The sequence below is a fragment of the Somniosus microcephalus genome, unplaced genomic scaffold (genome assembly GCF_052327205.1).
Source record: "Somniosus microcephalus isolate GS21.2 unplaced genomic scaffold, FLI_Smic_1.0 unresolved_chr1, whole genome shotgun sequence".
Taxonomy (NCBI): Eukaryota; Metazoa; Chordata; class Chondrichthyes; order Squaliformes; family Somniosidae; genus Somniosus; species Somniosus microcephalus.
The window spans coordinates 145,956,587-145,968,902 of NW_028225179.1; the positions used below are offsets into that span (position 1 = coordinate 145,956,587).

Consider the following 12,316-nt stretch of genomic DNA (forward strand, 5'->3'; position numbering starts at 1 on the left):
CTCTCTTAAAGGTACATACACTACAGTGGTGAGGTAGAGCTGGGAGTCGTCAGCATACATGTGGAACCTGACATTGTGTTTTCTGATGATGTCCCCGAGGGGCAGCATGTAGATGAGCAATAGGAGGAGGCCAAGAATAGGACCTTGGGGGACACCAGGAAGAGAATCCATTGCAAGTGATTCTCTGGCTATGACTCAACAGATAAGAATGGAACCAGGCAACAGGAACTGATAACACCTGTTGGCCAAATGATGTACTGTGTCCCTAAATATAATTTGAGTTCAGGCCTGTTGAATGAGAGAAAACTACATATATGTTGATTAAAATCAATTGAAATTTTTATTTGCGAGAGACTTGAAACAGCAAAGCAGTAACATGTCACAGCAGGTAGAGGACATCGTACAACATTCCCGCCATATGACAGCCTCACCTAACAGGGCACAGTGATCACAATGATTGTCTCTGTCCTGGTAACTACGCCAACCAAGGCTTCTTCTGTGGAGGATTCACCGTAGCTCTCCTCCTCGGTTCAGGCTCTCTATTTTTATACCCTCTCTTATCATTGTCCTGTGATTGTCAGCGTGTCTCAGCAGCTGCGTTCCCTGGTCCTTCCCACTCTTTGATTATCAGAAAGTGTCAACACAGATGTTTCTCTTCCTACAGGACTTAGCACCCAAGTCCTTGTAGCTCCTGTCAATGGGTAACAGCACCTTCTCATCCCCCCCATTCTTTCGTGTAGCTGCTCAGTCCGTCCTCACTGGGAACCTGGTCGCCCCCAAGCTTGATTCTGAATTGTGTCTCTTTAGGCACCGGTTTGTCTGTCCCTGGCACCCTTTCTACATTCCCATGCTGGCTTTACCTTGACCAACTAACATTCATGTGTCCCTCCTGTGTCAAGTCAATAAACAGCAAGTAATTCCCCTAGACACACAATGCCAACATTGATTAGTTGTTCTAAGACACCATGGTTTGGAAATTATATTATCATACGTGGCAGACTAAAGCTGAGAATTGACACCACTCATTGACATTCATAGAATCTTACAGCACAGAAGGAGGCCATTCGGCCCATTGAGCCTCTTTGAACGAGCTACCCAATCAGCCCCACTCCTCGCTCTTTCCCCATAGCCCTGCAAATTCCTCCCCTTCAAGTATTTATCCAATTCCCTTTTGAAAGTTACTATTGAATCTGCTTCCACCCCGCTTTCAGGCAGTGCATTCCAGATCATAACAACTCGCTGCATCAAATATCTCCTCATCTCCCCTCTGCTTCATTACTACACTAACAAACTTCAGGAATTCACTTCAGCTTAGCTGCAGGAATCCCTGATTAACCCTTTCCATCCCCGGTCTGTTACATTCATCCGATGTTAACTGGAGTCTGATCACCTATCAGACTGGCGCGGTCACTCTGTCAGACGGGAATGATTGTAAGGAACTTTGTTATAGATCCCAAACTCTTACATTACACACTCATCACAGGAATCACACACATGTTGTAAATAGAGAGATGCTTTAAATGACCAACAAGTAAACCCATGATCAGATTGCATCGCAATTATTTCTACAAAGTATCGGATGTATATTGCAGTGACCTTACATCACATGTCAAACACAGTCAGTGAAGCTGAGGGACCTCACATAAAGATCACCTCCAGAGATATAGAGCAGAGCACTAAATACATGTAGAGAAATACATTCAGGACCACAGGGAATGGAATAATTATACAGACCCGATACGCCATCAATTCAGCAGTTTCCAACATCTTACACAGGACATTATTCTTAAAGCAATGTGTTAGCGTGTGTGAGCCTATTCTATCACTATGGTTCAGTTCATTGTTTACAGATACTCATACAATTTATATTATTATAAACAGAAGCTGGGATCCCAAAATCAAACTACTTTCTCAGAATCGCTGAGGCACTGGGTGATGGCAAAGTGCAAATATTCAGCTTATTGCAGTTATTTATTAAAGTGGGCGTGATTTTCCCAGACCCTGCGGTGATTATTGGTGTTATCAGGTGGGATTTTCCCAGACCCTGCGGGTATTTATCGGTGATTATTGGTGTTATTGGGGTGGGTTTTTCCCAGACCCTGCGGGTATTTATCGGTGATTATTTGGGTGGGATTTTCCCAGACCCTGCGGGTATTTATCGGTGTTATCGGGTGGGATTTTCCCAGACTCCTGCTCCACTGCCGGGACCTGGCACTCACCGGGTGAGTCAATGGGTGGAGTATCGGGCCGGTGCACCGTGGGTTTCCAATAAGCTTCAGGCTGGCTGCGCGGTCTCGCCGGAGGTGCCGAGTCTGGGAATATTGTGCCTGGTATAAGAAGCCATTTTATTTTTATAAAGGGATAAAACCCTCATCCTCCTGGATTGTTACTGTCCGGGGACAGACTTTCAGCGGGTCTATGTTTACACCCCCAAAATTATTAGCTGGATAGAAGTAAGGATAGAGTTTCTCAGTGAATGTATCAGTGAAAGTGTAGATATGGGACTTGTTATCTGAGTTATAAAAGGACACCTTCCCTCCCTCATAATCCAGGCAGACTCGAATCTTTCTTGGGTTCACACTCAGCGCTAAGGGTTTCCATGATTCGTCACAAGCCCAGTATTTATTCCCATCTCTCAACGTCACTGCCCAGAATCCGTTACCTGAATTCAGATAGATTTGCCCCTTCCTGTTGATGGACTCCTTGGCCACACCTACAGTCCAGGCAGTCTTGTTCCCCACCTCCACCTCCCAGGAATGTTTCCCTGATGTGAATCCCTCCAATCCCAGGACACAGGGACAGGGATCAAATCTCTCCGGATTGTTGGGGATCTGCTGCCATTTCCCGGTGTATCTCACGGTGCTCAGGTCCTCAGACAGGAGAAGGTCAGGTTGGGCTGTATTAGGGTCCAAGGTGACTGGAGCTGGCGACAGAGGGACACAGATAGAAAGTTAGTCGCTCGCTGCAACTTTCACAGCCAGTTAGTGATTGGTAAAATCGGCAATGATCCAGAATTTGAAATTAATTCAGCAGCGCACAGGGGAAATGGGAAGAAACTGTCGGGGAAAGGTTTTACCGGGCGGACACACCCTGCAGTGAGGCTGAAGCTGCCCCATTACACGGGGAGAGAAAGATAGATAGAGAAATGGACAGACAGAGACGGCGAGAGAGAGAGAGAACGGCAGAGAGAAAGAAAGGCAGGCAGAGAGACAGAGACACAGGACTGGATATGAATGCGGAGGCGGGGAGGGTGCGGGGGAGCGGGCCAGTGCGTTGGATGTGGAGGCCCTGCCAGTCTTAATGCTATGGCCTCAATTAAATAAAATGCTGCAGTGATGCCCGACAGCCGGCCAGACTGACAGCCTGACCGGCGGGCGGGAGCACAGACAGCAACATGAAGTCACAGCCGGGGTCTGTGGGGACAGCTGTTTTCCATAATACAATATCAAAATTGTGCAAATGCTGGAAATCTGAAATAAAAATACAGAAAATGCTGGAAACACTCAGCAGGTCAGGCAGCATCTGTGCAGAGAGAGAGAAACAAGAGTTAACGTTTCAGGTCGATGACCCAGTTCTGAGGAAAGCTGATCGACCTGAAAAGTTGGCCACAATTTTTATTCAGCTGAGGGGGCGGGTTTGGAGGCGGGGCTGTCGCGAAAATCAGAGAAATTGGGGGCGGGCTGCGATCCCACCTCCACGCAACTTTGGGAAGTGTCGGGTCAGCCGCTCCCGAACTGACCCAACAGCAAATGGCGGGAGAGGCAGTTAACAGGTCGTTAACTGCCTGGATAATCCTATTTTAAAGGGCTGATCAGATTTGAGGTTTTTCATTAAAACACGGCAGGTGAATCGAGCCGGGTTGAGTGAGGACCTGAATTGTTGCCAGCTGCTCGAGCAGCTTAAAAGCGGTCCTGCAATCTCTCATCCTTTCACAGGCCACAACGTAGTGCTTTGAGGTTTGGTAGACATTTTGCTGCTCTACTAATCTTGAGTGTTGAGGCTGAAATTCAAGTGCAGTGTGAGCTCCTTGGAATACCCTTTGGCCACTTTGTCCATTCCTCGACTGAGATATATACCAGCGGTATGGAAACCATTTATAACCTCTCATCCTGGTTGTCAGATTCAGAGGATGAGCAGCCGCGGCAGCAGCGCAACCAGACACAGCAGCAGTACCAACAGCAGGAGCGCCAACCTCCTCCTCACCCACCTGATGATGCACAGGGCAGAGGGCATCAGTGCAGGGCTGCACCGCGCCGCAGGAGAAACCCTCAACACAGCGTTTACAGGCTGAGGAGGAGCTTCCTTAACATAAGTGAGCAGCAGTGCCAAAGGAGGCTGAGACTTTCGCGAGACGCAGTCGCTGACATCTGCACAATGCTGCACCAGCACCTGGAGCCCAGCGGAGCGGGTGGACACTCCTTATCAGTGGCTGTCAAAGTCACCACCGCACTCAACTTCTTTGCTTCGGGCTCCTTCCAGGGATCAGCTGCAGGCATCAGCGGCATCTCCCAGTCGGTCGCACACACCTGCATCACGCAGGCTACCGATGCCCTCTTTGCAAAGGTGCACAATTACATCCGCTTCTCCATGGATGAAGCAATAGTAAACCTGCGTGCAGTTTGCAAATATGGCAGACTTCCCAAGGGTGCAAGGCGTTGTAGACTGCGCACATGTGGCTATTAGGGCACCCCATCACAATCCAGCTGTATTTATCAACCGCAAGGGCTCCCACTCCCTAACGTCCAGCTGGTGTGTAAATTGGCGGCCATGTTTCCTACATTACAACATTCCTACACTTCAAAAAAACAAGTACTTAATTGGCTGTAAAGTGCTTTAGGATGTCCTGAAGTTGTGAAAGGCGCTATACAAATGCAAGTCTTTCTTTGTCTCTAAGATTGAGACCATCCATTCAGCTGCCTCTGCTACTCTCCTCTCCCTCTTTCCCACCAAACCAAACCTCCTTCCAGCCCTGAATTCACATCTTTCTCTAATTTCCTTTCCCATTTCCCCTCTCATACCGTCTCTGAGCATATCTTGTCCATGATACCCACCACCTGCTCCCTTAACTCCATTCTCACTAAACTGTTGACCACTCATCTTCTCTTCCTGGCCTCCACGTGAGCTGACATTGTAAATGGTGCCTCCCCTTCAGGCATCGCCCCTTCCTTTCGAAAACAGCCACTCCTCAAAAAATACATCCTTGACCTCTCTGTCCTTGCAAACTACCACCCCATCACCAAGCTCCTTTCCTCACCAAAGCCCATGAACATATTGGCCCAGATATTCCGATCCCTACGGGTGGGCAGGCACACACAGCGCAGGCGCTGAAAACCGGCATTTCCGATCTGTCAAGAATGGTCTTGACAGATCCTCCGGCTGCCCGGGAGCAGGGCCTCTGCGGGGGGAGAGATCCTCTTTTTGGAGACCCTCCGCCCGCAGAAAACACTTACAATTCTTGCGCCTGGCGTAAGACCTGCTTTTACCAGGATAAGAGTTGAAATCTTTTTTTTTTTAATTTTCACTGATTTATCATTTAAAAATACTTTAAAAAAAGTAAGTTTATTTTTAGCCCCATAAAAACCTTGAATTATTTTTTTCTAAAAAATAACTTTTTGTTTAAAATATTTAATTTATTGTAATTTCAAGTCATTTTAAAAATGTGATTTAAAAAAAAAATTATTTAAACTTTTACTATGTTTTTTTATTGATCTCCATTCATATATTTGACAGGTCTTCCTGTGAAATGTATGAAAGGAGATTCCCTTCTGTGACTGGCTCCCCATAGCACATGTGATCCCAGGGATGCTGTGAACTACATGCGCCTCTGGGATACGTAGGCCCTGAGCACTTCAAGTTTGGAGAGACCCAGGAGCAGAAGCGTGTGCATCCCGGGAGCCCTCAGGTAAGGACGCAGATTTTCCCAGATTGCAGGCACTCCGCCCGCGAGAGGCCTGCGATCGGAAAATACAGGCCATTAGGTCCAGGGATCAAAGACTTCAGCTATGCAGAGGGAAGGGAGAAACTGGGTCATTCTCCTTACAGCAGAGATGGTTAAAGGGAGATTTGATAGGGGTGTTCAAAATCTTGAAGGGTTTTGATAAAGTAAACAATGAGAAACTGTTTCCAATGGCAGGAAGGTCAGTAACCAGAGCACACAGATTTAAGGTATTTGGCAAAAGAACCAGAGGTAACACGAGGGAACAAAGGGTGGGAGCAGATTCAATAATAACTTTCAAAAGGAAATTGGATAAATATTTGAAAAGGAAATATTTGTACGGCTATGGGGACAGAGCAGGGGAGTGGGACTAATTGGAGAGCTCGTTCAAAGGTGCAGGCACTGGCAGGATGGGCCGAATGGGCCGAATGGCGGCTTTCTTTACTGTATGATCCATTGATTCTATGACTATCACCTCCTAAATTGGTGCCATCTTCTCCCCAGCTCCATACCTCTTCTACCACTAATAATAGAGAGCTGTTTAATAGCTGGTGTCAGGAAGCTCACACCCACCTGTATTAATCACCGTCAGCATCTTTCTCCACACTCTGTACTGCAGTGACCCAATGTACTTCCCCACATTTATTAAAGGGTAAACCTTCTGCGGCTCTGGGAGAGTTGGCTTCGCTCTGGAACAGGAGATAAAGGTCAGTGTTGGATCATTCCAGGGGGGGCGAGAGATGTTAGAAATTCAAATATCGACTCAAATCAAGGGTGTCAATTATACCTTTTCTCAGTTTCCGGAAATTTCTGCGGAACAAGAACAATTATTAATATTTGTGGTTAGAGAACATTTTATCACAAAAAGAAAGTAACAGACTGGATTCCACAGAAAAGTACATTCTAAATATGGAAAGTTATTGGACTGCCTCTTCCTGTCCTCACTGTACTGTGAGTTACTCCACAACATTACAACTGACTCGATCTGACTGCACAACACAAGTCACAGAGCTACAATCCAATTGTAAAATCCTGAAGTCTCAAATTCTTAGAATTAAAATATTATTTAAAGAGAGTCACTTTAATCTATTCAAGTTGTAACTTGCATGTGTCCTTTGCCCAAAGGAGATGAATGTATCTGTGAAACTATACCAGTGTTGTCCAATAGAAATGGCTGACTAGCCACAGGTGTGACCAGAGAGACACCGTCTTAACCACGTGAACTAGTTCAGTTGAAAACACCTTATACAATGTAGGTGAAATAAAAACAGAACATGCTGGAAATACTCGGCAGGTCAGGTAGGATCTATGGAGAGAGAAAAAGAGTTAAGTTTGCAGCGACGAGGAGGGTGATACCACGGTAGTAGGCCAGATCACCAACAACGATGAGTCAGCCTACAGGGAGGAGGTCCAGCATCTCGTGAAGTGGTGCGCCGATAACAACCTGGCCCTTAACATCAAGAAAACCAAAGAAATCATTGTGGACTCCAGGAAGTCTAAAGGCGGAAGTCACACCCCCATCCACATCCATGGGGCTGTGGTGGAAAGGGTGGACAGCTTTAAGTTCCTCGGAGTCCACATCACGGAAGACCTCTCCTGGTCCCTCAATACCTCCTCTCTGGTGAAGAAGGCCCAGCAGTGCCTACATTTCCTAAGGAGGCTGAAGGGATGTAACCTGTCACCCCTGATCCTCTCTAACTTTTACCGCTGCACAATAGAGAGCATCCTGACGAACTGTATCACAGTATTGTATGGCAGCTGCAGCGGGTAGTCAAAACTGCCCAACGCATTACCGGCACCCGGCTACCAACCATAGAGCACATATACCAGAAACGCTGTTTACGGGGGTCACGGTCCATCATCAAAGACCCTACCCACCTCAGCCACAGTCTGTTCGCCTCCTGCCATCTGGGAGACGCTACAGATGCATTCGCACCCATACGACCAGATTTAGGAACAGCTTCTTTCCCAGGATTGTCATCCTACTGAACTCCACAAATAAACTCTAAAGCCTGTGATGTGCCTCAATGAATCCGAGACTCGACGTTAACGGAGCAAAGCAAGGCTTTTATTAACTCAGAAAGTAATACACATTGGAGAAGTGTCTCTCATCCAGAGATCTGCTGTACTGCTGTGAGACACGCTGGGGCTTGCTTAAGTAGGGGCCAGGTATGGGCGGAGCCCTACACACAATACAATACAGGTAAGGAAATGAAACTGAAACTAAACTAAACACAGGGAATACAGTGCCTGATGAATGGCATATTTCATCACAGCCTGCACATCTGCCAATGCACTTTATTATGGTATGTTTATGTTAATGTATTACAAGCCAAATGTATGTTGAATGTTTAAATGTCTTAATCTAAATGTACACTCTCGGGAGCTGCAAGCCTACATTTCGTTGCACTGCACTTGTGCACTAACAATGACAATAAAGTTGATTATTATTATTATGAAGGGATTGTTAACCGAGGCCTCTTCTGCCTGTTCAGGTGAAGGTAAAAGATCCCAAGGCACTATTCCAAGGGGAGCAGGGGAGTTTCTCTCAGTGTTCGGGCCAACATTTTCCCTCAACCGACACTGCAACAATAGATTAATTAGCATCACAAAACGCAGCACTGAATTCACAAAAAGAAGTACTTAGGGGGTTCACTGAACTTCCTGAGAACGTTTTATTCCAAATTGACCTTAATTTAAATGTTTGCAGACTGGAGATTCTCACCTCCCATTCTCTGATCATTTCACTATTTAACTGCTGGGAGAAAGCTCGGTGTTCCTGACCCTGTGCAGATCTCTCTCCTGGACAGAGTCATTACAGTTCCAGCCAGGCAGGAGCCAAGCAATGTGAACACGGTCCTGCCTGGCTGATCCCGGACTGTCGTTACTGGTCTCTGACCAGCAGCTCGCAGTGTAAATGTACTCTCGGGGGAGAATGGTCTGACCGTTCTGAGGAGTTTCTTACTCTGTGTAATCTTGAATTTCCTTATTATTTGATTTGACAAAACTATTCCCTTATAATAATACTAGCTGGGGGAGCCCGGCTTTGCCAGGGCTGTTTTGGGCCGGGCGGTTTAAATCGAGTGCCAGGCTTTGGGGCCTCTCTGTGTCCCTCTGTGAATCTGCTGCCGGGCAACATTTTAAATCGAGTCCCAGGCTTTTGGGCCCTGTCTCTCTGTCCCTTTGTGAATCTGCTGCCGGGCAACATTTCTACCTTTTAATACCTTCAAAGATGAAAGTGAAAGTACTTATAAAACGTTTTTGGTAAATCTTTTAAAAATAACATAAGAGATACTAACGTTTTTGAAGCTGCATCAGCAGATTTTGAGCTGGAAGTAAATGGTGTTTTTAGCTTGAGGCAATGGCTGCCACGTCCCTGAGATGAAAACGATTAGTCACGCCCACACACACACACCGATTGGCCAACCATCAGGGGACTGTACTGTAGGATTGGTCAATCGTGACGGCACAGGATTGGTCGAACCTTGACGTCAGTCAATCAATGCTAAGTAGCAGATAATGAGTTTAATTTTGAAGGTTTTTTGCATAAGGCGCGAACAATTTTCGTCTGACCGAAAAGTAAATACGCTTACGACCATCCCAGAACCGTAAGCTTTCTTCGGAGGTAACGCGCGCGTAGGTAGGCTCTATAACTTTCGAGCGCATAGCCGGGCAGACGCACACCCGAGGACAGACAGACAGATAGACAGACAGACAGAACGATTCATTTATATATATAGACTAGCTGGAGTGCCCGGCGGTGCCGAGGCTTTTTCGAGGGCATGTTGTTGTTGGAAGAAAGAGAGAGAGAGCGACTGGGGGGGGAAGAGAGAGAGCGACTGGGGGGGGGAAGAGAGAGAGCGACTGGGGGGGGGAAGAGAGAGAGCGACTGGGGGGGGGAAGAGAGAGAGCGACTGGGGGGGAAGAGAGAGAGCGACTGGGGGGAAGAGAGAGAGCGACTGGGGGGAAGAGAGAGAGCGACTGGGGGGAAGAGAGAGAGCGACTGGGGGAAGAGAGCGAGCGACTGGGGGGGGAAGAGAGAGAGCGACGGGGGGGAAGAGAGAGAGCGACTGGGGGGGGAAGAGAGAGAGAACGACTGGGGGGGAAGAGAGAGAGAGTGACTGGGGGGGAAGAGAGAGAGCGACTGGGGGGGAAGAGAGAGAGCTCCCTCCCTAAGAGCACTTTGGGAGTACCTTCACCACACGGACTGCAGCGATTCAAGGCGGCTCACCACCACCTTCTCAAGGGCAACTAGGTATGGGCAATAATGCTACGCCCACATCCCATAAACGAATGTTAAAAAAAAATAAACAAGCTTCAGATTCAGTAACTTACATGTTAAAGACAGCCGTTAATGCTCTTGGGTGTGAGACAGAAAAAACCAATTCTCACAGGTGATTGGTATTATTTTGGTTAGTGAGTTTTATATTCTAGATTTTGATGGCACACCATGCACGATCTCAAATACGGTGTTGAGGAAGAAGGAGAGAAGAAAAGAAAAATAAATAAACAGCTACCGTTAAAAACTTGACACTGTCCTGTTCACTCAGCTCGTGTTCAATATCCTGAACAGTGACTGAAAGCGCTGAAAATTCTTCCGTGATCTTCTTAATCCTCTCCTTCATCTCCTGACTGTTTTTCTCTTTCTCCAGTTTCAGATCTTCCAATACAATCCTCTCCTCCTCACGGAGAAACTGGTGAAGTTTTTCAAATTCTGCTTTAATCTGTTTCTCTGTCTTTACACTTTGATCCTTTGGAAAACAATAATGAATATTTTAGAGCAAAACATTCTCAGTCTAGTTAATGGAGGCCAGATAATTTATTGAGATGTAGACATGATTTCTATATATATATGATGAAAACTATTCTCCAATGCAGTGAAATCTAGTTAACAGTTCATAGATTAGATCCAATAGATAATAGAATAACAGATGATAATTCATTCAGAAGAGGGAGCTCTAACTGAGGATCGAGCTGCTGAATTCCCTATTGGATTTATTAGTGACTGTCTTGTATTTATGGCCCATAGTTTTAGACTCCCCCACAAGTGGAAACATTTTCTCTACGTCTACCCTAGCAAACCCTTTCATGATTTTAAAGACCTCTATCAGGTCACCCCTCAGCCTTCTCTTTTCAATCTGTTCAATCTTTCGTGACAGGTATAACCTCTCAGTTCTGACATCATCCTTGTAAATCTTTGTTACACCTTCTCCAGTGCTTGTATATTCTTTTCATAATGTGGAGACCAGAATTGTGCACAGTACTCTTAAGTGTGCACAGAATGCAGAAAAAAGTAACATTATGAGAAAAGTACTATTCTGCTGGCTTTTAGCTTCAAAGCTGTTATTGTCAGCAGTTTGTGTAACTGTCCTTGTCCACCTAGGTCAGAAGACATGGGGGGAAAAATTCAGTTGGTTTGCGCCTCCCGTTAGCACCTTAAGAGGGCACTAATGGGGCGCAAAGCAACTAGCGCCCATGCGCGGCGATGTTTGCGCCGCTCACGAAATTAACTAGACATTTTGCGGCGGCGCTAAACACTACCGCCACAATCTCCTGCGCCGGCAGATCGTGACGTCAGTCGAGTGTGCAACGCCCTGGTAGCGCTCCAGACTGGATATTGAGTGGCGCCCCCTGCCTTACCGCCTGCCGCTAGCAACGACAGGTTGAGGGGAGCGTTTTGCAGTCAGCAAGGGACTGGGGAGCGCTATTTAAAGGCGACCGCTTCCTGCCTTTTTTTGTTGGTGACATTTTTGCACCACGCATTCTGAGAGAGAGAGAGACTTCTGGAGTGATTCAACGCTGTGTGAAGGAGTTTTGGGTACTGAGCAGCACTTTGCAGGTTTATTTTGATTTGCTCTTCCTTGTATCGATTTAGAAGAGACTGTGGGGGCTGCACTCTGAGCTCTTTCCCTGGGCCTCTCCATTGTTCTTTCTAGCAGATTTGATGTACAGGACTCTCCAGGCTGAGATTCAAGGCTGCAATGAGCAGGGTGTGGATGGAGTGCAAAATCAACCCTCCCCTTTAAGAACTGGCTGGCGCCATTGTGTCTGTGTTCCATTGCTGACTGACATCACATGAGCTTCGCCAGCGCTCTGAGGTAGCGCCTCGCTCCTCGGCCTTTGCGCCTTAAGACAGGTGTGTAGCGCCTGATTTAGCGCTCCAATCACCTCCAGGGGCGATAAAAGCCAAGTTTGCTGTCGGAGGCGATAATTAGCGCCAAATGGGGCGATACTGAATTTTTCCCCCATTTTGTCTACTGTGGTTATTTTGTGTTAAAATCATAGAAATTTACAGCACGGAAGGAGGCCATTTCATCCCATTGTGTCTGCGCCGGCCGACAAAGAGCTATCCAACCTAATCCCACTTTCCAGCTCTTGGTC

At 46.8% G+C, this 12,316-nt stretch overlaps 1 protein-coding gene across 1 annotated transcript in view; it reads right to left on the bottom strand.

Annotated features, from left to right (window-relative positions):
* Positions 1–317: 317 nt before the first annotated feature.
* LOC147096200 (zinc-binding protein A33-like) overlaps positions 318–12,316 on the bottom strand; it is a 28,908-nt gene continuing 16,909 nt past the window's right edge. Inside the window, exons 3-6 of the mRNA XM_085975068.1 lie at positions 10,453–10,686; positions 6,723–6,745; positions 6,509–6,624; positions 318–2,923 (exon numbers count right to left, since the gene is read on the bottom strand). Coding sequence (XP_085831194.1) covers positions 2,352–2,923; positions 6,509–6,624; positions 6,723–6,745; positions 10,453–10,686 — 945 coding nt within the window. The 3' untranslated portion in view covers positions 318–2,351. The remainder of the gene's footprint in view (positions 2,924–6,508; positions 6,625–6,722; positions 6,746–10,452; positions 10,687–12,316) is intronic.